The following is a 24085-nucleotide window of genomic DNA, read 5'->3' as shown; positions in this document are numbered from 1 at the left end:
AAGAGATTGTTGCAGTTTTTAAGTAAACTACTTAGTTAAGAGTTTGAAGGCACCAGTGAGCAAATAACTGGATGTCACAGATACTCTATGTTTATGACATAATTGCATTTCTGTACACAATCTGTTTACAGATTGTATCAGACATCTACTTATTTATAGCTAATGTCTTTATGTAGTCATAATAGCAATAGAGAATGTTAGGAAACATGATATGAGATATACACTTGATTTTCCCATTGCTTTCCACCTAGGAAAAATGATGTAAAGCTTTCATCTTAACTTAGTTACTAGGTACTATTATTTCAGTTCAATACTGAAAAAAATAAAGTGCAAAATAATGTATGCCTGGAACAACTCAGTATATATTCAGTCCTTAATATGGGGGTGATGTTCATCTCCATGATTTGAGGCAATATCAGTTAATTTGCTAATTGTTATTGCTTAAAATGGCACAAACAGATTCACTCTTCAAGCCCACTGAAATCCATAGCACCACTGTGCCTACAGTTCTGATAAGCAGACACCTGGCACTGATATGTCTGAAGCTGCTTATTTGCATTTTTTAAACAAACCATTTGTTACCATGACTGCATAAAGATGTTATTATGTCCTGCTTTAACAGATAAAGTAGGAATATAGGCTTAACAAAACAGAGCATTTCCTTGCATTGTAAATCTGTATGCAAACCTTCAGCAGTCAACAAGTAATGATTATTCATTTCTGACAAAGCAGTACCAGGAGACTGAAAACAAGGCTTCCTGCTCCATTGACTAAGAAGCGTATATGGAAGAAGTACAACTTCAGAGCATTATTGCAGTATGTGATCTTAATTTTATGTCTGAGAAGACACCGTTGAATGAGATGAGCACAACAAAGGACCTGTCTTTTCTCAGAAGACAGCTCTCTGCTAACTAAAGGCACAGAACTTGGTAGTACAATGAGTGATCTTTATTCATATCACTCTTCCAGTACCAGCTTCCTTCCTGATACACCTAAGATCCACCTATTTCTGCTATGGAGAAATTTCTTTTAAATAGGACAGTATAAGTTAAATATTTTACCTCTGACTCCCTTCTCCATTTGTCTTCTGACCTAAAAATATGTGTAACATCACTCAAACTGACCTGTATGCCTCTATTTCCATTAAACATTCTTTCCAGGCTCAATCTTATGAGATTACATACTGCAAAGTCAGACTGTTACTAGTCAATACTTGTAAAGTTCTCACATAATTTTATGTCTGCATATTTTAAATAACCTACATGCTTTATGAAGTGAATATTACAATATTAAAATTGATCATAGTGAGATGTATTTTACTAAAATGCTCAACCTGAAGAGAAGGGATCAAAAAGGTTTGGATCTTTCAGTCCTGATGTTGATTCTACTCTTCTCCATTACCATAATCATAGAATCACAGAATGGTTTGAGTTGGAAGAGACCTCCAAAGGTCATCTAGTCCAACCCCCCTTGCACTCAGCAGGGACTTCTTCCGCTACATCTGGTTGCCCACAGTCTTGTCCAGTTTGATCTTGAAGATCTCCAGGGATGGAGCCTCAACTACCTACCTGGGCAAGCTAGCCAGTGTTCCACTACCCTCATGCTAAAGAACTTGTTTCTGTAACATCCAGTCTAAATCTCCACTTCTCTAATTACAAACCATTGCCTCTTGTCCTATCACTCCAGGCCTTCAGAAACACTCCCTCTGCAGCCTTCTTGTAGGCCCTCTTCAGTTACTGGAAATCCACTACTGAGTCTCCCTGAAACCTTCTCCTCTCCAGGCTGAACAGAGGTGGTGGACTCACCACCTCTGGAGGTGTTCAAGAGGGGATTGGATGTGGCACTTGGTGCCATGGTTTAGTCATGAGGTCTGTGGTGACAGGTTGGACTTGATGATCTTTGAGGTCTTTTCCAACCTTGGTGATCCTGTGATTCTGTAACAATTCCAGCTCCTTCAGCCTGTCCTCATGGCAGACGTGCTCCAGTGCCCTAATCATTTTTGTGATTCACAATATTACAACAGAGTATGTGTTCTTAAAATACTGCTGACACCAGGTTATTTTACCCTATTGCATAACACCCTTCTATATTAGCACTGCACTATGAAGAAACTAGTATGAAATTGTTACATCAGAAGGGACAATCTAACCTATTTCCTGTCTTACACAAAAAAGTGTGGTGTATTCAGACACAACTGATAACTGCTAATAACTCACAGAAAAAATGGGCAGGACTATGATATTCATCAAGGAATGGATGCACAGAAGTATTCCAAAGATAATACAAATTGCAGTAAATCATCCATTACCATTAAAAGAAAGCAAGTGTATTTGCTGTAATATGAAAATGTTACAAACATTCTGCATGCTAATGAATAACTCAAGACAAAATATGATTTACCTATATAAATCCAAAACCTGACAATTTTAAATAAAGTACTATGACCACTGAGAAAGATTTAACATCAATTATGCAAATACTTCAAAGCCATATAAATCTTTTTGCTTTGGAGCTTAAGCACTGATTCATAATCTGATTTTTTTTCTTTTTTTTTTTTCTTGTTTTTCCTTTTTCGACAGTGTTATTCTTACAAGATATTCTGTACAATCCTTTGAAGTGTATGAAGCTGGGACCTGTCTGAACAAGGACAGAAATCCATCCATACCTTGGTTGTGGTCTTGAGTGGATCATTTTAATTCTATGACATCATAACAGTACATTTTAATGTTCCTATGTAAATCCTTGACTATAGCATCTCCAGATCATGTGACACATGAAAAGGGAATGATTGATTTGAAGGCTGAATGGGATTTTTGCATTTTCTCTAAGCATAAGCTGTTGTCTTTCTGAATTTAACCAACTAGTTTCATAGGAAGCAAAGCAGCTGGACAGAGGATTTTTAACACATCAAGATGGGCAGTGGAGCCAGTTCTGAGAGCAAGGAATCAGCCAGAAGATCCAGAGAACTGGAAAAGAAACTCCAGGCAGATGCAGAGAGAGAAGCCAGGACAGTCAAACTCCTACTGTTGGGTAAATAGAATAAAAATTGCTAATAATAGTTTTCCATTGGGGAGTTATTTTGCTCCAGGATAATATTTCAGTATAGTGAATTTTACACCTCTCATTGTTTTATTTGAAGAAGACAATCCTGTAATACATGATATATGCACAAAATGTTTTCTCGTTGTGGGTGCTCAGGAAGCAGTAAGTTAAGTCACAAGGAACAGGCTGGAAATGAACATGCTGCTGCCTGTATTCAATTTTTAAATCCTTGACTTCAAAAAACATTTCAGAAATGCGAACCTACTGCTAGAACAAATATTATGTTTCTAGCTTACATAGAACTTGGCACAGACTTCAGGCTTTTCCTTTTTTTTTTTTTTTCCCATGGATCTATTAACATTTATTTGCAGGAGGATTAAGTGTGATAAGTGGTCACAGAAAATCCACAGGTGTGGCAAGGTATTGATACTGTCTATTTTCTAAATTGTAATGAAATGAGATTAATACAGATGAATATTCTCACAAACTACTACTTCTAATCCACACTAATTTATTTAAAGCTAGTGGGTGTGTTAGCAAAAGGGTTTTTTTATTCCTTAATATAGCTTCATTCTTCTCTTTTTTTTCCCATAGTACTGTGTAGCTTACAAGAAATATCCAAGAGTACAATAACACGGCCACCATCTTAATATTTTTTTAACAATATGATGCTTCTATTTTTTTTCTTTCATTGTAACTGCAATGCTTACAAATGCCTTTAAACTGACTGTTATTCAGAGTGAGCTATATCGTAGACATATAACATAAACTGGCTTAACTCTGTTATGCAAAATATTTATTGATATTTGTTGAGAATCTCACTATTATTATTAATAAATAAATAAGTGAAGAAGACCCATGCATGTTTCTCAGATAATAAAAGTAACAGTTTGATTCACTTTGTGTACTGTCACTGTTCAGGCTGTGGTTTACAAAGCTTCTCAGTTCAGTGGAGAACACAAAGATTTTAAGTGTCATATTAATATTAACTATTGCCTCTACCAGTCAAAAAGCAGAATAATATTTTCATTTAAATGTTCATAAAATTTCAGTACTTTCTGTATAGTGGTGTATTGGGTTGTAAACAGGGTTCATCCACTCCAGGACCCTGTCTGTGGCTTTCTCCAACACTGATCCATGAGGAAGACATTAACAAATCCTTTATGAGGAATTTTTAACATAGATATTTTTAAGATAGGAAATGTGATTATATACTTTGATCTTCAAGCTTTCGTGCCTTGGCAGTAGTTCTGAAGGTCCTCTTAGACTAGGGGACAAACTAAATTACTCCTCCCAGAACATGTGTATGCATTTAATATTAAGGACTTTAGATTTAAATGTTTCCTAGTGAATATAACCAGCCTTGTTCGAGTCATAGCATCATTAAGGTTGGAAAAGACCTTTAAGATCATCAAGTCCAGCCATAACCCAATTACCAAGACCACTAAACTATATGCTGAAGCACCACATCTTCTTCTAACATGATTGATATTAGACTCAGGATACCTTTAGTAAAATACTTTGAAATTAATCCCTTCCTTTAAAATCTGGATATGTTTCAGATATATTGCTTGTAGTGCTTGCAGAAAAGCAATCTTTTCATGAGACAAGATGGTCATCAGAAGTCAAAATACTTTCACTGAAGTTTTCTTTACATAATATATTTCTGCATTATCTTTTATTTATGGCACACATAATAAAGATTCAATATTGTCAGTGGATGACATTTTGGAAAGGTTTTTTTCTGCTGGAGAACTCTAACAACTCATCATGTTTGGTGAAATGTTGTAATATAGTTATTCTATATGCCCCGAGCACAGTTTCCAGGACAAGATGTAAGCAGGCTAAGACATTTATTACATTACACAGCAAGGTTATATAGTCTATCAGAAGGCACAGTTGTCACATCTTAACTGGTTATTTTCTACTGGTGTGTGTGTAATTAAAGCTTACAATCAGTCAAAATAACAAAACAACATTTTAACACATCCAACTAAATTCTGCTTAATTTCTCTCCTTCAATTACAAAATGTTTATATTCTTCTCTGAGTCAAAGACTAAACACAGCCTTCTCTGATTCGAACAAAGGCAAATCTCCATAGCCTTCCAAAGCTGTCCAAAACCAGCCCTTCTCCTACAGTGAAAAGCATGTTAGGGCGGGGGGCAGAAATTGCAGACTTAAGAGCAAAGGGTGAATAAAATGTAAGTCTGCTTCAAGCCTATTGCACAGCTACAGTGAAAGCGTGTCTTGAACACCTGGCAACACAGCTGCTGAAGCTGCTGAGCAGACAGGAGAGGATTAAATCTGCTGTGTTCAGATCTGTACCTGTTGTCTTTCATAACCCTGAGATAATCTTAGAAATTATTAAATTTTGCACTTAATAAGTCAAAGGCAGCTCCCTTCAAGACAACCAGCCTGACCCTACCCTACTGCTAGGTTTCTGTTCATTCAAATCATGTGTTGTCTCTGTATTACAGACCAGATGTCACCACTGCTTCTTTTGGAGTAGCCAGAGGGAAAATATCAGAAAAAAAAAAAAATGGATATGTATACCATAAGCTTTTCAGTGTGATCATTATGTTCTTACCCTTGAACTGTATAAAAGTAAAATAATTTGACCATTTTCTAAAAGGATTATTTAATATCTAGTCTGGTCTCTCTGCATCCTTCAATAGGTCCTTCTACGACAACAACAGCAAAATAATATCCAAACCCAGAGACACCATTTTTGTTTATGTTACATTCCATGATCTGGGCAAACACATTATCTCTGTTGAGGTGATAATTTACAGTTTATCATTGAATCATAGAATGGCTTAGGTTGGGAGGGACCTTAGAGATCATCTACTCCAACCTCCTGCCACAGGCAGGGACACTCAATGAGACGCAGGTGCTCAAGGCCTCGTCCTTGTCAACGTCCCTGGGCAACCTGTTTCACAGTCCCACCACCCTCGTACTGAAGAATGTCTTCCTAAGATCCATCTGAACCTAATCTCTCTCAGTTTCAAACCATTCCCCCCATGTCTTGCTGCTAGATACTCTTATGAAAAATTCCCTCTTCAGCCTCCCCATAGGATCCCTTCAGGTATTAGAAGGCAGCTGTAAGGTTCCCCCTGGAGTCTTTTCCCCTGGCTGAACATCCCAGCGCCTTCAGTCTATCCTCATATCAGAGGTGTTCCAGCCCTTAGATCATCTTTGTGGCCATGACATGAACATAAAACCTGCACATATAAATTGGGTAAGAGGGAAAATTATGCCGCTTTATGACATTCCCCACAAACTGTCCAGTAGCCAGGAGGGTTCAGTCCTCTGTGTTAGTTGCTCCTATACTGTAAATGCCATCCCTTTCCCCTACATGAGCTTCTATGTATTTATATGTCCAAAAAGTCCAATTGTTTTATGAGCCTGGAACAAACTCCAAGGTGAAAATTTTATTTCCTTTGTATCAGGGCCATATCTTGCCTATCACATCATATGCAGTTTAAAAACTTTGTATTAAGCCAACTTGCAGTACATTTGTGTGCAAAGTACAGTGCAAATTCCCAATGTGGCCAAAACAGCTGGTGCTCACAGTAATGATTCACAGTACTAAGAACTTGGTTTTAGTTTAAATAATCCTGAAAACTTTGCACTTATTTCCAATGTATTTCCATGTTCTCACTGTCTGCAATTTTCAGTGTCAGGCCAAAACTCGCCCTCATTTGAGTTGGTCATTCTCAGCTCACTTAGCTGAGAAATACTCACTTGTAGGGCACAACTCAGACAATTTTAATTTAAACATTTGCTTCAGAATGACAGATATTGAAGATGTAGGTTTGATTTAGTTTTAACAGCAAGTATTTTTCTCCAGTGAATATAGAACATCTCTAACAAGTAGTATGAATGTAGAAGTTTATACTATAAACATTTAAAACTAGTTAAATTAATCAGCTACTTCAGTACTGAAGTCAGGTTAAAGCTCCTGTTATTAACACCTGCATTGGAAGCAAAGACTTCAAGCACAAGAATGGCTCCATAGTCCTGTTGATTGGAATGTACTGATTTTCTGCAAGTGGGGCAGCAAGAGGGTTAAATCTTACATATTTTCTGAGTTCCTTTCTCTCATGGAAGAAGTAGAGCTTGGTGAGTGGCCCAGGAAGATAAAATTTCCAACCTAGCTCACACTTCTCAAAGTTCTGAATGTCACAGACAAGGCTCAGGCTGAGGTGTGAAACCTTTCCTGATTTTAATGTGAAGATTTTATTTTCCTGATTTTTGCTGGTTTATGTCATCATCAGCGGCTCTTGAAGCAGGTTTCAGTCAAAATACTCAGCCAGTATGGTTTTTTTCATTTTCTTATCTTTCATTCTGGAAAATTTCCTAAACCAACCCTCTACTTCCACACACGTAACAATTGTAAAGAGATAATAGCTCTTGATCTGAGACACAAAATCAGTTTAACATATAAAAAGAATCTTCTTCAATGGCTCAGCAGATGCTAGTCTTGAAAGAGTTTTGTACCCCTCTCAGCTGCCACAACTACTCAAACGAATCCTGCTTAGAAAACCAGTAATGTCAAATTACAGCTGAGGTCCTGGGTTCTGGTCTTTGAATCTTAGAGACTTTCACCAGCTTTCAAGGCTGCTCTATTTTTTTCCTTCTCTATCTGGTCTGTCTGTATGACATGATGGGCTGCAGGAAAGAGGTTAGATAGTCCCAGAGCAATCAGGTTGCTGGGCGGTGACTCCTTTGTAGCTTAGTGCCTGCAGCTATGCTACTCAACACTTCTAGAGTCTCCTTTGCAGCTCCAGTGTGTCCAGAAATATAATGGGCTTGGGACATGGAGGACTGAAGTTTAAAATATCCAGAGCAAGAAGACAGACAGGTTACAGTATGCCAGAGTGTTGCATGTTCAGAATCTGGCTAAAGGTGGATGTGGTATGCCCTGGAGCATGGTGAATACAATTTCTGGGAAGAAGTGTGACATCAATCTTACTGGCAATGAGAACATCTTTCTGCTTCCAGGAGCAGGGCCAATTTCAGCCTCTGATAATAATTACTGTGTTATTATTTTCTGTGCCTTTACTCCTTTCAAGGAACTCAGCATCTCAGCATCCCAGTAGAGACAGAATTCAGAGGTAGATTTGAAAAGCTAGAGGATCTCAAATGCAAAATATGGCACTGTTATCTATCAAGATGAGCTATACATCTTCACAAAGACATTACTAAAGTCACTAAAACTTTCCATGCTTCAGGACAGGGATAAGTTTGGCCTAAATTATCATCTTTTATTCAGAAAACCTGGGCTTAATTATAATTGTCCTTCTCACAGACTCCTAAAGAGAAGGTGCCTTCAGCTCCCTGTGCAGTCACGCAAGGGCTATCATGATGCACTCTTGCTGCCATTTCTGTGAGTGGAAGGTTAATGTGGTGGGTGGAAACACAGCCCTGCCTGTGTTCTCTTGCCTAGGGCCATGGCCAGCAGAGCAGGCTACACAGCAGAAAGAGGGAAGAAAGGAAGCAGGTGCAAGGTAACTTGTTTCTGCCCCATTTCCTGTGGTGCAAATGCTGCTATAACTAACACAATACTCTGGAGTGAAGCCAAAGTCTGAGTGTTGTCTGTTGTTTAGATAAAGGCATTGCTAGATCATAAATTAAAGATGAGAAGAGGTAGAAAAATGTACCCAGAAGATATAAGTTATTCCTCCCACTCTATTTTAATTTTGCCTTTCAGATCTGGAAGAGATGTTCATTTCTATATTATGTTTCCTGGCATCTTTCCATGAGGCAAATATATGAATTCTCAGTATAGCCTGCTCTCTTCTCTGCAAAAACTGTAGGAATTGCCACCTTGCTGATGGGATTTTACCCAGTTCTTCAGATGGGCATTGAAGGGATAATAAATGATCTACAACAAATTTGCATTTTTTCCAAGCGGTGGCAGATGGCAGCATCCGCTCATTTTGCATAGGCTCGTTTTTCTCTCACACTTTCTGCCATTCACATCATGGGTTTTAGAAAATGCTTTGCCTGTGGTCTGCTGTATGTTTGGATTCATTTGAGTAAATTAATTCCCGTCATTTAAGTGTTATTTGCTTTACAAAATCTATTTGGAAAGTTTGTGATCAGTTTGTTCCCTTCACTGAGAAGCCATCAGACAGAATATCTATGGCACCATCCACTGTGCTAAATAATAATCTGCAAAGGGAAAAACAAACAAACAAACAAAAAAACCCACCACCCCACCCAACAGTGATGAATCCTGCTCCATGTATTCACAGCCAAAGTTAAATCTTCTCTTCAGCAGCTTTTAAAATTCAGCTCTTGTTTGGCAACTCTTGCCTTGCCTTTCCACTCTTGCAGAAAGAAGCTGATAGTCACTTACATTGATTTCCAACAGAGAGTTTCTGCGCTGCAATTACTCACTATCCGGAAGATAAGAAGGCAAATTGCTCTTGCATAACCTGATGAAACCTATGCCTTAGTTCTGCAAGCAGCTGTGCAAGCAAATGCCTGTACCTGACCACCAGCTGTGGGGTTTCCTGCAGAAACACCAGGCTGGATCTGTTGCTAACCCACCTACAACCTTGAACATTCTGTTTTTCCTGTTGCTCAAAGAAGATAGCTAAAGAGCATGAAATATACTGGTTTGGCTTACAAAGGGTCATGAGACATTAAATTAGCACCTGCAGCTCATGTAAGGAATGGGACACTGTCAGTTGCTGCAGTTTGTTCGTGTCTTACTGCCCATTTGTCAGGAATGAAATAAAAATATGAACTGTATTAGGTTACTTTAACAATTAAAGAGTCTGTTTTTCTCTGAATTGACCAAATGTTTCTTTTCAAATGTCCCTTTCCTTTCCATAATTAACACTTTGACCAAAGTTTTGTTCTTTTTAAGTCTGAATGGGCACTAGAGAGGATTATAGTTAGTGCAAAGTAGATCTAAAACATTTGTATGTCTCTTCACAGATACAAAATTCTGTGTTCCAGAGAGTTATTTTAGTACTTGCTACTTATTCATGTATCAATCACATCTTCTCAACATTCCCCTTCTGCAGGTGCTGGAGAGTCAGGGAAGAGCACTATTGTAAAGCAAATGAAGTAAGTACATGAATATTCATAGCAGTTATTGCATTTGGTATTTGTAGTATAAGCTAATGTCTTACCACAATTATTTGTGCTGATTTAAAATCAACTTCTCATTCAACCACAGAAAGAAAAACACAAAGTGACTAAGACACACAGCTGGACGGGTAATCAAATCTGTCTGATATAATCATGCGCTAGTCCAACTCCTTACTGAAGACCAGGGAAGCTTCCTCACTGGCTTTGGCAGTAGTTACAATACTGTAGTTAGAACAGGAATACATCAATCAACCAGCCACAGCAGATCTTCCTAGCTAGCACCCCATCTCCTGAAGTAGCTAGTGAAAGATGTTTGCAGAAGATCATCAGGCCAGATAAGTCAACATACAGTAACACTTCTGCTGGATATCCTGATACTCTCTGAGGACCTGTGATTTGGACACCAAATTGACCCAGAGATTACAAAGCTGTTTTTAACAGCCCTTATTTAGTTCATGCCTACATATCTCCTGAATCTTTTTTGAACAAATGTAAAATAAATCCATCCACAGTATTCCACAGTGAGTGGTTCCACAGCTGACAATTCACATATGATTTGAGCCATCCTCCATGGTTCCATTTTAATTTGGTCCCTATATTTTATTTGATTTCACTGAGAAAATCTTGAAGCATTCATATTGCATCTCTTTCCTAGAGCTGTTCAAATACAGGAAAAACACAAATGACACAGACATTGAAACTCTTTAGACATGACCCCACTTGGCAAGCACCAATTTCTCCCAGTGTCAAAATCAGTGTTTTACAAGATCAGCATTATTCCAAATGTCATATCTGTACCAGTGCATTTAAAAGAGTGAAGTAAAAAATGTTATGTCATAAGACAAATTTTCTATTTAAGCAGCTCATTTTGCAATAAGACAGACTCAAAACCATGCATCAAATACTTTGCTAACTTTTTTGCTCCAGTTAAATGGTGGATAATTTCATCTCTGAGTTCCAATCAGAAGAGCCCTCCTTATTCAGTAACACCTTAACAACTTAACACCTATCCAGTCAGACTGGGAAGTCAAAACCTAGCCTTATGAATTTAACCTCACAGAGCATCCCATAAACCTTTTATTTTCTACCAGGATTATCCATAAAGATGGTTTCACCTACCAGGAACGCATGGAGTTCAGACCTGTCATTTACAGTAATACAGTGCAGTCTATCCTGTCAATTGTGAAAGCAATGATCAAGCTAGGAATCAGTTACGAAAACCCAGCTAGAATTGTGAGTATGATTCCATTTCTCTTGAAATAGGCATTGGAATACAATTTTTTGTAATATAATTGTAGAGATTAGTAGAACAGAGAGGGTTCAGTATTTGTTTTGTGAAGTGGAAATTAAGTACTATTTGAGTTATATGGTACAACATATCCTCACCTTTTTATTTCTTCAAGATTGATGCCTGGGCTCTAACCTCTGCACAAACTGAGATTTCATTTGTTCCAAAAGAAATGTTCAACCTGCAAAGACATAAGAAAGGGGGGGGAAAATAATCTTTTCTTAGCTGCTTAGCCACTTAATTGCTGTAAGGAAATGTAAAAAGTATTTGCATTTTATTAGTAAAGCCTGGGGCTCAGCCATGTAAGGAAGGGTCATCTAGACATAGTATCATAATATCATAGTATCATAGTATCAGTCAGGGTTGGAAGGGACCACAAGGATCATCTAGTTCCAACCCCCCTGCCATGCATGTTTGGAATATTCCAGTTTCTCCTAGAGGAGAAATCTACCCATTGTATAGATGCAGCACCAGCACATTGGTACTGAAGAGAAGTGGAGTTTGACCTTCCTGGCACCATAAAAATCCTATGCAATCATAAAGAGGAAAAGCACAGTAAGATCTCCTACCTTCTAGCAATCGCAATTAATTGTGAGGGACAGAAGTAAAGCAAAACCACATACTTTTCTTCTCAGTGCAAAGATTCAGTCTATTGCCTGTAATTTAGACCTTGCTGAGAATTTCTCAAAGGCCTGTCAGAGTATCTGCTGGTTCCAGACCTGGTAAATTCTGCCTATTCCCAAGAGATTTATATAAAGCACATTTGCTATCGATTTTTAATATTAAAGTAAGCTGAAGTCCATCTAAATGACAGAGAGGAACAAAAGGTTCTAAAAATCGGGTTTATGATAAATTCTACTGCTATCTTCTTCTTTTGCGTAAGCATCAAAATCCACTCTTACCACCTTTTGCATAATAATCAATGAACTGTACACTTACTGCACCCAGGAAGGTCCTGAGCTCAAGGCTTCCTGTTGCAGGTTGTGCAACCCACAAATCCAACATTTAGGAGGATAGCTATAATCATTAAATGATATGCAGTATCTTGAACTCTTATCTTCAAGCTGAACAAGTGTGCACCCAGGAGAGCAGCCCTGGAGACCAATGAGGGACACACATGATTCAGTTTGGCTGATCCTGACACTGAGCAAGGGCATAGGAGTGCAAGTGGAGATGGTGTTGTTTAATGTAGAGGGCAATTTTATAGCTGTCTCTTTCAAATGAAGGCAATTCTCTACTGGTTATTTTCCCCCCTTTCTTCTTTTAACGAAGCAGAACCAACCTTTTCTCCATGCTAACTCAATTTCTCTACTGAAATAAAAGGGTATAATGCATTCCGAAAGTAAATTTATTACAAGTTATTGAGAAGACATTTTCTATTTTTTGAATAAGACCTACTTGATAAGGTATTTCCACAACAGTGTTTATTAGAACCCATTTCTACTTTTGCAGCTATTGCCAGCAAATCAATTCCGTTGTCTACTTAAAAGGCTAGGAAGAAATTATATTCTATAATTATCCACTGCTGTGACAGTGTATGAAATTAAGCTATTTTAAACATACTCTTTATTTACAGTACATTCCTAAGCTGTTAACCACTGAAATGTTAATCTACTAAATTACTTGAAGTCTTTTTGAATTCCCTGTAAAAGGAAGAAATTATAGAATATTACATTTAAAATGCTGAGAATTCTATGCAGTTACAGGTTTCCTCTTCTTCAAATATAAAAACACCAAAACCCTCTAGGAAATGCATTCTCTACTTGAATCCACTTTGTCACATTGCTCACTGTGGCCTAAAACTAGAAAGTTTTTCTTCCCAATACATTAAAATTTAGCTATTTATGTTTTGATGTAGTCATATTTAAGCTTTATATATTGCTTTTAATGCATTTTTCATACCTCACTGCTCTCTCTTCCAGTAAAATCCTTCCTTCCAAGTTGGACCTTTCATGAACACCTTTGGCAACATGAAATTGAGCCCTTGTACAAACAAACAAACAAAACAAAACAAGACAAAACAAAATGAGGAAAACTGTATATCATGATTTAAGTTTAACCTTGACACTAACTAAAGTGAAGTATGCTTGCAAAAAGATGCTTACATGCACAGGCAAGCACAGCTACCTGGAAAATCAGTGAAAAAATGAGAAATCTTGCCTCTGTGACTCTTTGCAAACCAAACATGTCTTCAAGGAGGTGAAGGGGCATGGTGTGCTTGCATAATATTTACTGAAATTTCTCTTTAGGAAGATGAAAGGAAGCTGTGTGCCATGGCAACAACTCTGGAAGATGGTGACATGTCTCCTGAATTGGTTGAACTCATCAAACAACTGTGGAGTGACGGCGGGACCCAGGCCTGCTTTGCAAGGGCAGCAGAGTACCAGCTCAGTGACTCGGCAGCCTAGTAGGTGACATCAGCTGCAAGTGCTGAGCATCTGGCTAGTACTGTAAGAGACAGCCTAGGCAGGCTTCTGACAAGAACTCATTGTCATGTGCAGAACAGTCTACAAAAGTTCTCTCTCATTAGCCTGAAAAATATTGATTTTTTTTCTTTATTTTTTTTTCTTTTTATGATATATCAGAAATGTTTACATGAAGGAAAAAAGTGAAAACAAGGGACAATTTGGGAAAAGATTCACTGAAACAGCTTAAATTGTACCTAGAGCTCTATTTTTAATGCATACACTTCAAGATGCTAAGCATAAGTCTGGAGTTCCAGTTTTAGTTTCCTCTAAACTAATCTGTTTGCATAGACAAGTGATCCCTGGGCAAACCTGATGAACCAGTTCCATTTCTGTGACCTGGGAGGTGACGGGCAGATAAACAGAGGAATAGGGTAGCTCAGCTCCAACTCCACAAATGATCGGTATTCAGCTAGAGTGCATCTCCTCGCTTAGCTGTAGTCAGTAAGAACAGACTGCAGGAAACCCTGATTTGGTTGCTCCTGCAGCTGTTCTTACAGGCTACAGTGACTGAGAAGGGAAGTGTCACCTGGGTCAGAGTTCTACCAGGGTGCATAAATCTTGACTTTAGATCTGGGACAGAGGCTTGTTCCCGCAGAAGACCATCTTCCAAGGTCTGCAGCTAGAGGTTCCTCTGTTCCTACAGCTCCTCCTACGGGTTGAGAGCATCTGCAGAGTCAAACCTTACAGGGTGTTGCATGCCCCTTCTAGTCAGCAGAGGAAGGTATGATCTGTCGCTGGGCCAGGAGTCAGGCAACTGAAGGAAGAAACAGCTCACTGGTTGCAGAAAGTAGAAGGGATATACCATGAAAATATTAAAAATTCTTTGTATCTTTATATCTTCAAAGCAACATTTAAGAGCTTTCTGCAAGATACCTAAAGAGATAATATATTGCCTGTGTTGCTTTTGTGCCTGATTTGGCAGTATTTTATGGCAGCCTTGTATTTCTCTAAGAATAAAAATAATTATTTCCTGGCATATGCTTTCTTACTGGCCACACTGTAGCTTCCAGCAGTAAAAGCTCATAACAAGTCAGTCATCATAACCAAAAGGAAAAACAATCCTTCAAATAAAACCAAGCAAAGAAACAAATAAACAACAACAAAAACAAAGGAAAAAACCACACACACCAAACTCTAATGCAGAACCCCCAAATATATTGCCTGTTTGCCAACTAACATTGTATTCTGTACACCACATTAGATTTTCCTGCCTAAAAAGAAGATAGAAGTAGTGTTATGGTCTGTGTCATCTTACAACCTGCAATAGGTTTCAGTATTTAAAGGAGCTAGTACAGACTGCCAAGGAGCCAATCACAGAATCACAAAATGTTAGGCATCAAAAGATCACCTAGTCCAGCCTCCATGCCTGAGCAAGATCACCTCAAGTAGGTCACACAGGAAAGCATTCAGGATTTTCCTGAACTGAAATTCTCAGAAAGATGTTTATAATATACAATTAAATTATACATATATAGAAAACCAAACCAAACAAAGAGATAAAATTACAGGCTCCAGACTATTAATCTAGGTGATTTAAACACAAATTGTATTGAAATGTGTAATATTTGTGAAATAGTCTAAACTGGCTCAACTCATTCATCACTATTTCTTTTTTACTCTCCTCAGTTACCTCAATGATTTGGATAGGTTAGCAATGTCAAACTATGTGCCCACTGAGCAAGATGTTTTGCATTCCCGAGTGAAAACAACTGGGATTATAGAGACTCAGTTTTCTTTCAAGGATTTGAACTTCAGGTAAGAAAAACATGTTTGACAGTTTTCTGTAGCTTTATTTTTCCTAAGTATTTTCTTTCAAATTTATTGACATTCTGGTACTGGGATATCACAGAATCACACAGAATCACTATGGCTGGAAAGACTTCTAAGAATATCAAGTACAACCATTATGCAATTCTAGCAGAGCCACTACTACACCATATCCTTGATCACCACATCTAGATGGCTTTTTAATACAGCTAGGGATGGTGATTCAACCAATCCCCTGGGCAGCCTGCTCCAGCCTTTGATAACTCTTTTGGTATAGAAGCTTTTCCTAGTGTCTAACCTAAATCTTCCCAGCTGCAACTTGATGCCATTTCCTCTGGTCCTATCACTTGGGACTTGTGAGAAGAGACCAACACCCACCTCTCTACAACCTCCTTTCACATAGTTGTAGAGAATTATAAGGTCTTCCGTCCGCCTCCTTTTCTTCACTAAACAACTCCAGCTGCCTCAGAAGCTCCTCATAAGACTTATTCTTAAGACAGTTCATCAGCTTTGTTGCCCTTCTCTGGACCGACTCCAGGACCTCAATGTCTCTCTGATCATGAGGGCCCCAAAACTGAATACAGTATTCAATGTGTGGCCTCACAAGTGCTGAGTGCAGGGGAACAACCAACTTCTCTGGTCCTGCTTGTTGCACTAGTCTTGGTACAGGCCAGGATGCTGGTGACCTGTTTGGCCACCTGGGCACACTCCTGGTTCATGTTCAGATGGCTGTGGATCAACATCCCCAGGTCTTTCTCTGCTGGGCAGCTTTCCAGGCACTCTGACCCAAGCCTGTAGCACTGCAGGGGGCTCTTGTGGCACAAATGCAGGATTTGGTACTTGGCTTGTCGAACCACAATTGGCCTCGGCACTTAATAAAGTGTTAATTGTAACCTGTCATTTGCATAATTGTTTATGACATTTATGAGATTTGCCTCCCTAAATGTCCTTAACAGCATGCAAAGTATTTGATGGCTACTAATTTGCATACACTCTCAACCTTTCACTTTCCTCTCTTGAGAAGGAAACTAACTGCTCTTAACACTGGAATGCATTATAGTTGGCATAAATAAATACATTTTAAAAAATCTTCCCTGTGGGAAATGTTAGTATTAGTAGTCATCCTTTCATTCTGATGGAAGATGAAAAGCAAAATGCTCAGACCAAAATCATGAGAATGAGAAATTTGATTGAAAATAATTGACACTTTCAGATACTCGAGATTTTGCTGTGCTTAGTGAACCAATTAAAAGCATTTAAATCCACAAGAAAAATATTTGAATGAATTATGATAGTTTTGATACTCTATAATACTTTACTGTCTGAATTAATCTGATTCTTCATTTAAAAGGTGGGGTGCATACTGAGGAATATAGTCTAGACAAGAGACTGTCTGTAGACATAGATAGATAAAGCAGCAGGATTATAACTTTTAACATTTTCATTGTGCTGCTTTGTTTTTTTCCTCCTCATGTGACAATTAAACAACTCTCAAACTATCTATGCTACCACAGGGATGCTTTGACACAATGGAGACTACATATACAAAATCAGATTCTGAAGTGGATGCCCTATAAATAAATGATCACCTATTCAGCACATACCAACAAATGCACAAATGTACAATGTCATAGGCTCCACCATTTTCTTTTTCTTTGATTAATATGTTTCCAGACAGGTTTGTACACTGGAAATCTCAGCACATTCAGTAACAATTGTAGTTTGTATTAAAAAAATGATGGAGAAATAGATCACCAAATCCCCTCAGACACAGATTTTACCAGTCATGATATTAGAACATCAGAAATAGTGTCCATGTCCAACTGAAATGCAATATAACTGAGAATTGTTACCTGGGTGTCTGTAAACACAAGACAAAACCCCCTATGTTTTAAGCCTCTGCTGTGCATCACAGTACAGTAGTGTTATGTGAGTGAAGTCATTGGTGATATTGAGCACTTGAGTAATACAAGGTAAAACCAATTTTAAAAAGGTCTAAGGGGTTTGAGCTGTGGTAGGGATGCAGAGCAGCTATAAATCCATTTTAACTAGCCAGTTTCTGCTACTTTGCTTTACCAGAAAAATGCGTTAACAGCTGGGGGATTCTGATGACTTTGCACTTAGTTTGCCAAGTATCATAGAAACATCCATAAAGAGAGGAACACTTTCACATTCATAGTGAGTTTTGGTTGATGCACTTAAATCAGGCTAGGGGTCACAAGCCATACACAGATAAAAAGAAAACATGAGCAGATGTCCTATTCATTCAATCATTTGTCCCTCTTCTGAGCTGACTGAAGTAGAAAACATTTTGTATCTGTGCAGAGAAAGTCTAAATCCAAGTATTGCTCCAGGGAACTGAATTACAGTTGCACAGACAACATCTCTTGTTACTTGCCACCTTCTTAGTGGTTACTTTTTTGCTTTAGTGTAATTCAGCTTCAATTTATTTCAGTGATGTTGACTTTGATTTCCATAGCTCAGAACATAGAATCATAGAATGGTTTGGGTTGGAAGAGACCTCCAAAGATCATCTAGTCCAACCCAACTGCAGTCACCAGGGACATCCTCCACTAGATCAGCTTGCTCAGAGCCTTGTTGAGCCTCACCCTGAATATCTCCAGGTATGACGGCTCAACTACATCTCTTGGCAACCCGTTGCAGTGTTCCAGCATCCTCATGGCAAGGAACTGGTTCCTAACATCCAGTCTAAATCTGTTCTTCTCTAATTTCAAGACACTGCCCCTTGTCCTATCACTACAGGCCTTTGGAAACAGTCCCTCTGCAGACTTCTTGTAGGTCCCCTACAGGCATTGGAAGGCAGCTATTAGGTCAGCCTGGAGCCTTCTCTTCTCCAGGCTGAACAACCCCAGCTCCCTCAACCTGTCCTCGTAAAATCAGTGCTCCTGCCCCCATGGTAAGTATTTGTAAAACATGGGTAAATATTTTTAAAATAAGCTCTGATCTTCATAGGTCCTCTCTTGCTGTCATTTCCATTGATGTGCCCTAGTTAGACTGAAATCAAGCAAGCTTTATTTTACTCTTCAGGTCTCACTGTATGCACCATTAGGACAAATAAATATACAGCTAGTCTCAAACCTATAGCTAGATTTCCAAGAGCAGTATTGAGAAAATATCAGGCTATGACTGTCTTGGTGAATGAAGAAGACCAAGTCAGAGCTCTGAGCACTAATCACAGCCAGAAGTCAAAATGCTAATCTAACTGAACTCAGTGAAGACATGCTTGAAAGAATGCCATTACTGCTATCAAAATCTTGGTCCAAAAAAAAGCTTCTCAATTTCCTAATAACTCATGTTTATAGACACTCAATAATCACAGATTAACTGTACCAGAAACAAAAAAAAATCTCTAATTACTCCTCAGCTGCAGAAGCAGCTCATCATGAACATTGGAAAGGGTTTCATTTCTTCTCTTCTAAGCAGGATGAAAAATGATAAACTATAATGTTTGTTTCCAACAGCTGCATTACTAACAGTGAAGAAAACAGAGGATCAATATTCTGGGGGAAAAATGGTGTTTCACTAAGATATTATCTTGATGTGTTTATTTCTGACATGAATTTTTTCATACTGAATCCAAATATTTTCACTAGTATGAAAATTGAATTGTGTTTCAGTTTGAGATACTGAAGGGGATACATCCATAGAATAAGATCTAATGCATTTTCTTGAAGAGATAGATAATGCAACAGAGGATTAAGTTTTACAGGTTTAAGTTCTAGAACAAACAGCACAGGGGAAAGTCATTACACTCACACACACAAAAGTAAGTGTAGAATATAGTTGATTTTTTTTGCATAGTTTTCCTCCTTTGTAATGCACTTGTAAAATATTCAAGTTTGGGAACTTTTATATCAGAAAAAATAGTGAAGAGCAAGCCTTGTCCCAGAAAAAGTGAAAATAAGAAGTGGAAATTTTGAAGGCTGGTGCTATGCAAAACACTGTTAACTTTGATGACAGCTCCATCTCAGTTGTGCCCTGACTAGATCCCAGATGCTCAGTTAGCTTTAGGCCCCAAATAAAGAGACCATAAAAAGTTCATACCACTCTACTCAAATCTCTGGCAAAGACTGAAGGAGATTAATGAAGAGGAGGCCAACTCTGCATTTTGCACTCTACAAATAAACAGATTTCTGCTCCCCATGAATTGTTGCTTACACAGCTAATTAATGCAATGAGTAGGGCAAAGACTCTCACACACAAACACATGATGCACATTTTACAGCTAGCCCAGGGATTGTGGCAAGGCAATGAATAGCTGACTAAATACCTGCCATTCAAGCATTAACAGTGGGTCAACCCATGTCTAGCTCCCAGTCATTTGACTTTTGATCAAAGTGTCAGTTTGCTGTAAGCAAAACTGCAAAGTAATAAATGACAGTGGATTTGAGTCTTTTGTCAATGCTTCATGTAAGAACTGTGTCCCGAACAAACCCTTGCCTGCAGACCCTAGTCCATATACTGAGCTCTTCCTCAACATGAAGTGCCACATGAAACTACTGAAGGTATTTCCTAAATGCTGGTATTTAAGCCTTTGTGTTTCATTTTATACCTTCTACAAAGCTGTAAATAATACATAGTACTTGACCTGCTGGAACAGAAACATCTGGGTGTTTGTCATTCACATCCAGTTGCACTCTGCACATTAACAGCATGACTATGTCCTCATCGGTTTGTGCTTTACATTGTACATTCACTATTTTTCCTGCAAAGGATGTTTGATGTGGGTGGACAGCGATCAGAGAGGAAAAAGTGGATTCATTGCTTTGAAGGAGTTACTTGCATCATATTCTGTGCTGCACTCAGTGCCTATGACATGGTTCTGGTGGAAGATAAAGAAGTGGTGAGTCAGAAAAGACAAACAACCCTTTTTGCTGCTATGTTTTACTGTACTCTGCAATAGCATATCAGAACTAACCCTGTTCCCTGATAATCATTTAGAGGCTGTTATGATGTATTGGCTCTTGCCAGTAAAGAACATTAGAGTAAACATGACATATGGGATAAGATTTGTCAGTCTCTCATGTTTACCTTTTGCATCTCAACAGAACAGAATGCATGAAAGTCTTCAGCTGTTCAATAGCATCTGCAACCACAAGTGCTTTGCAGCCACTTCCATTGTGCTGTTTCTAAACAAAAAAGACCTTTTTCAAGAGAAAATAACAAAAGTTCATCTGAATATCTGCTTTCCTGAGTATAATGGTAAGTCTGGCGTTCTCAGAAGAAAATAAATTTAGACGATTAGTGTATGCCATGCATTAAAAACTGAGATTGACTCAAGTCACGTACATATAACCATTTAATTCTAAATCTTATCTAAGCATCTAGCCTTTCTCTCAAAAGAATGGTGTGGGACAGACATAGCCAGAATACAGCACGTCTCACCTATGCATGATGCCTGTCCCAGTGTGGTACAGCCTCTCTCTGGACGTGCTTATTTGTCTCCACTGGCACTAGAGGAAGCAGAATAGAACCAGAGAATTGTTTCAGTTGGAAAAGGCCTCTAAGACCATTGATCCAAGCTAACACCATCATCGCCACTAGAACATGATCCCAGTTGCCATATCTACACTGGCTTGTTAACACTTCCTGAGACAGTGACTCCACCACCTCCCTGGGCAGCCTGCTCCAATGCCTGACCACTCTTTCAGGAACAAACTTTTCCCTAATATCTAATGTGAACTTCTGCTGGCACAGTTTGAGGTCATTTCCTCTCATTCTACCACTTCACACTAGAAGTTTCAGATTGCTGAAGTGTGGTGTGATGAACCTAGCCAATCTTTCAGTAAGCCTGTGGCTTACAACTTACACACATCATAACAAAACACAAGGTTCTTGTCCCCATTTTGAAAACCTATTCCATAAAGGAAGTAAAAACCAGCTCCTTCAGTCCTTTTTTCAGGACACATCAACACAGCAAACCAAAACTACTCAGTGCTTCACTGGGATAATCAAACATTATGTGCTGGACTCACTGGAGCCACTTCATGTTGCCTGAGGTTTCAAGCATGAGAACCATTGAGGGCCCTCAGCAGGACTTTGCCTCCAGGAGCCTCATCCTGCTTTAGCAAGTCCCAGTTGGTGATACCACTACTCACAGCTGATGCTTTTCTAAAGACGACTGAGAGGCAGAAAAGCTGCATGAAAATTATTCCTTCTTCATTTTTTCCTCTCTTCAGCTTCGTATTTTCCATCAATTTTGTCTGCTCTTTACCTGATTCCCTTTTAATTTATGCTCCTTCCTTTTTTCTTCTCTTCTCTCACTTCCTGGGATCTCTCTCTAAGGTCCTCAACTTACACACTCACTCAGAAGCATTTCACTTCAGAAATGAGGACTCTTTAAGTATTGACATTTCCATTTATGTGTGCAGTTAAGTTATAAAATTTTTATACATAATGTATGAAGTTGCATCCCTTTAGGAAAAGGAAGGGAAGGAAGGAAGGAAGGAAGGAAGGAAGGAAGGAAGGAAGGAAGGAAGGAAGGAAGGAAGGAAGGAAGGAAGGAAGGAAGGAAGGAAGGAAGGAAGGAAGGAAGGAAGGAAGGAAGGAAGGAAGGAAGGAAGGAAGGAAGGAAGGAAGGAAGGAAGGAAGGAAGGAAGGAAGGAAGGAAGGAAGGAAGGAAGGAAGGAAGGAAGGAAGGAGCTGTGGGGAAGTACTATTTGTAATATATCTTCTCTTTCTCTTACTGTTCCCTCCCCTAGGACTAAATACATTTGAAGATGCTGGAAATTACATTAAGAAACAATTTCTAGACTTGAATCTGAGGAAAGAAGATAAAGAAATCTATTCTCACTTGACATGTGCAACAGATACTCAGAATGTCAAGTTTGTATTTGATGCAGTCACAGACATAATCATCAAAGAAAATCTGAAAGACTGTGGCCTTTTCTAGTCATTCATTCCCTTGCTCACATCTTAACTTCATCTCAGTCCACTTTCCTCTCTTCATCCTGTGTGTTGACTGAAATAAAAAACTCAAGGAAGAAACAATATCACTTAGGCTTTCCTCAGTTGTCATGTAAAGCCACAGAGTTATAGAATGGCGTGGGTTGGAAAGGGCCTCCAAAGGTCATTTAGTCCAAACTCTCCTGCAGTGTGCAGGGACATCTTCCACTAGAGCAGGCTGCTGAATGCTATGTTGAACCTCACCTTGAACATCTCCAGGGATGGGGTCTCAACTACTCCCCAGGCAACCTATTGCAGTGTTGCAGCACACTCATGGTAAAGAACTTGTTCCTAAAATCCAATCTTAATCTCATTCTCCAGGCTGAACAACCCCAGCTTCCTCAGTCTGTCCTTGTAGCAGAGGTGCTCCAGCCCCCTGATCATCTTTGTGATGAAGATATAGATATAGCCATGGGTATAGCCTGAGTATTACAGACCAGCAATGACTTTCTGTTACGGCATAAGAAGACTGAAATAAATGTTTCTGCTCCTCCAGCCACTGATGAATCCAGTGAACAGAAGGGGAGAAGGAAAAGGGAAGACTGTGATATCTACCATGTACCTAGTAGACTTTTTATACTTCTTTTTCCATGTACTCAAAGAAAAATCATCTTCTTTGTTGAAAACAGGTTGTTATTCTCAAGGCTAGGAAATCTTTGAGACCAGATGGAAACATGAAACATAACTTTCAGAGAAAAGATTGTCAGGGGATTCTGAAAATCTTCCCAGAAGTATCTGGACTTTCCAAAGAAAAGGGTGTAAACAATATAAGAACATCTTTCCTAATCCCTAACCCTAATTGTAATTTTTGCCTTAGCTAGAAACGAAATTGATCCCATGAGCAGAGAATGATGAAGAAAAGGTTTCTTTAACAGTTTGAAACCTATTCCATACGGTGACTTCCAAGTTGCAGCAGTAATCTGGGCTCAAGAGTCTGCTTTCCAAAACCCTAGTTATAACCCTTATCTTGATCCTACCTCATTTCAAAATGTAAAAGTAGGCATGAGACAGGAAGCAACAAAGGGTTAAGAAAACTTAATTTGAGGAAGATGGCATAAGTTCTCTTCCCAGACTTTCCAAAACTTCTCTGGCCAACCTGATCAAATATTTGAATCCTTTTATTAGAATAGGGAGAAAACAAATAAACAAACAACTCTTTCATTGAGAAATGACAATAAACAAAGTCTTAGGGAAGGAAACGGGTCAACCTGTGATGTGCTTACTTTTGCTTTGATTTTATTTGATGATGAAACATTTCCCAAGACCTTGAGTTAGCAAAAACATCACTCACTGAGAACATGAAAAGAACTGTTTTAAGCAAGTGAAACTGCTCTATAGTAGAGCCACTGTAGTGGGCCCAAAACGTCCAGAAAGGCTATTCAAGAAACATTTAAATTTAAGAAACACTTAATTTTTTTCTCACTGGGGATAGCAAGGAGAGTTTCT

General features: G+C 38.7%; 1 protein-coding gene across 1 annotated transcript; it reads left to right on the top strand.

Annotated features, from left to right (window-relative positions):
- Positions 1-2912: 2912 nt before the first annotated feature.
- GNAT3 (G protein subunit alpha transducin 3) lies at positions 2913-22586 on the top strand. Its single transcript, XM_068164360.1, has 8 exons — positions 2913-3030; positions 10084-10126; positions 11242-11383; positions 13688-13845; positions 15533-15661; positions 20408-20537; positions 20743-20896; positions 22396-22586. The coding sequence occupies exons 1-8, from the start codon at positions 2913-2915 to the stop codon at positions 22584-22586; spliced, it is 1065 nt and encodes a 354-aa protein (XP_068020461.1).
- The last annotated feature ends 1499 nt before the right edge of the window (positions 22587-24085 follow it).

Source organism: Melanerpes formicivorus, unplaced genomic scaffold (genome assembly GCF_026170545.1).
Source record: "Melanerpes formicivorus ecotype bairdi unplaced genomic scaffold, bMelFor1.0.p_v2 SCAF_3, whole genome shotgun sequence".
Taxonomy (NCBI): Eukaryota; Metazoa; Chordata; class Aves; order Piciformes; family Picidae; genus Melanerpes; species Melanerpes formicivorus.
This window is presented reverse-complemented; position numbering and strand designations above follow the sequence as displayed.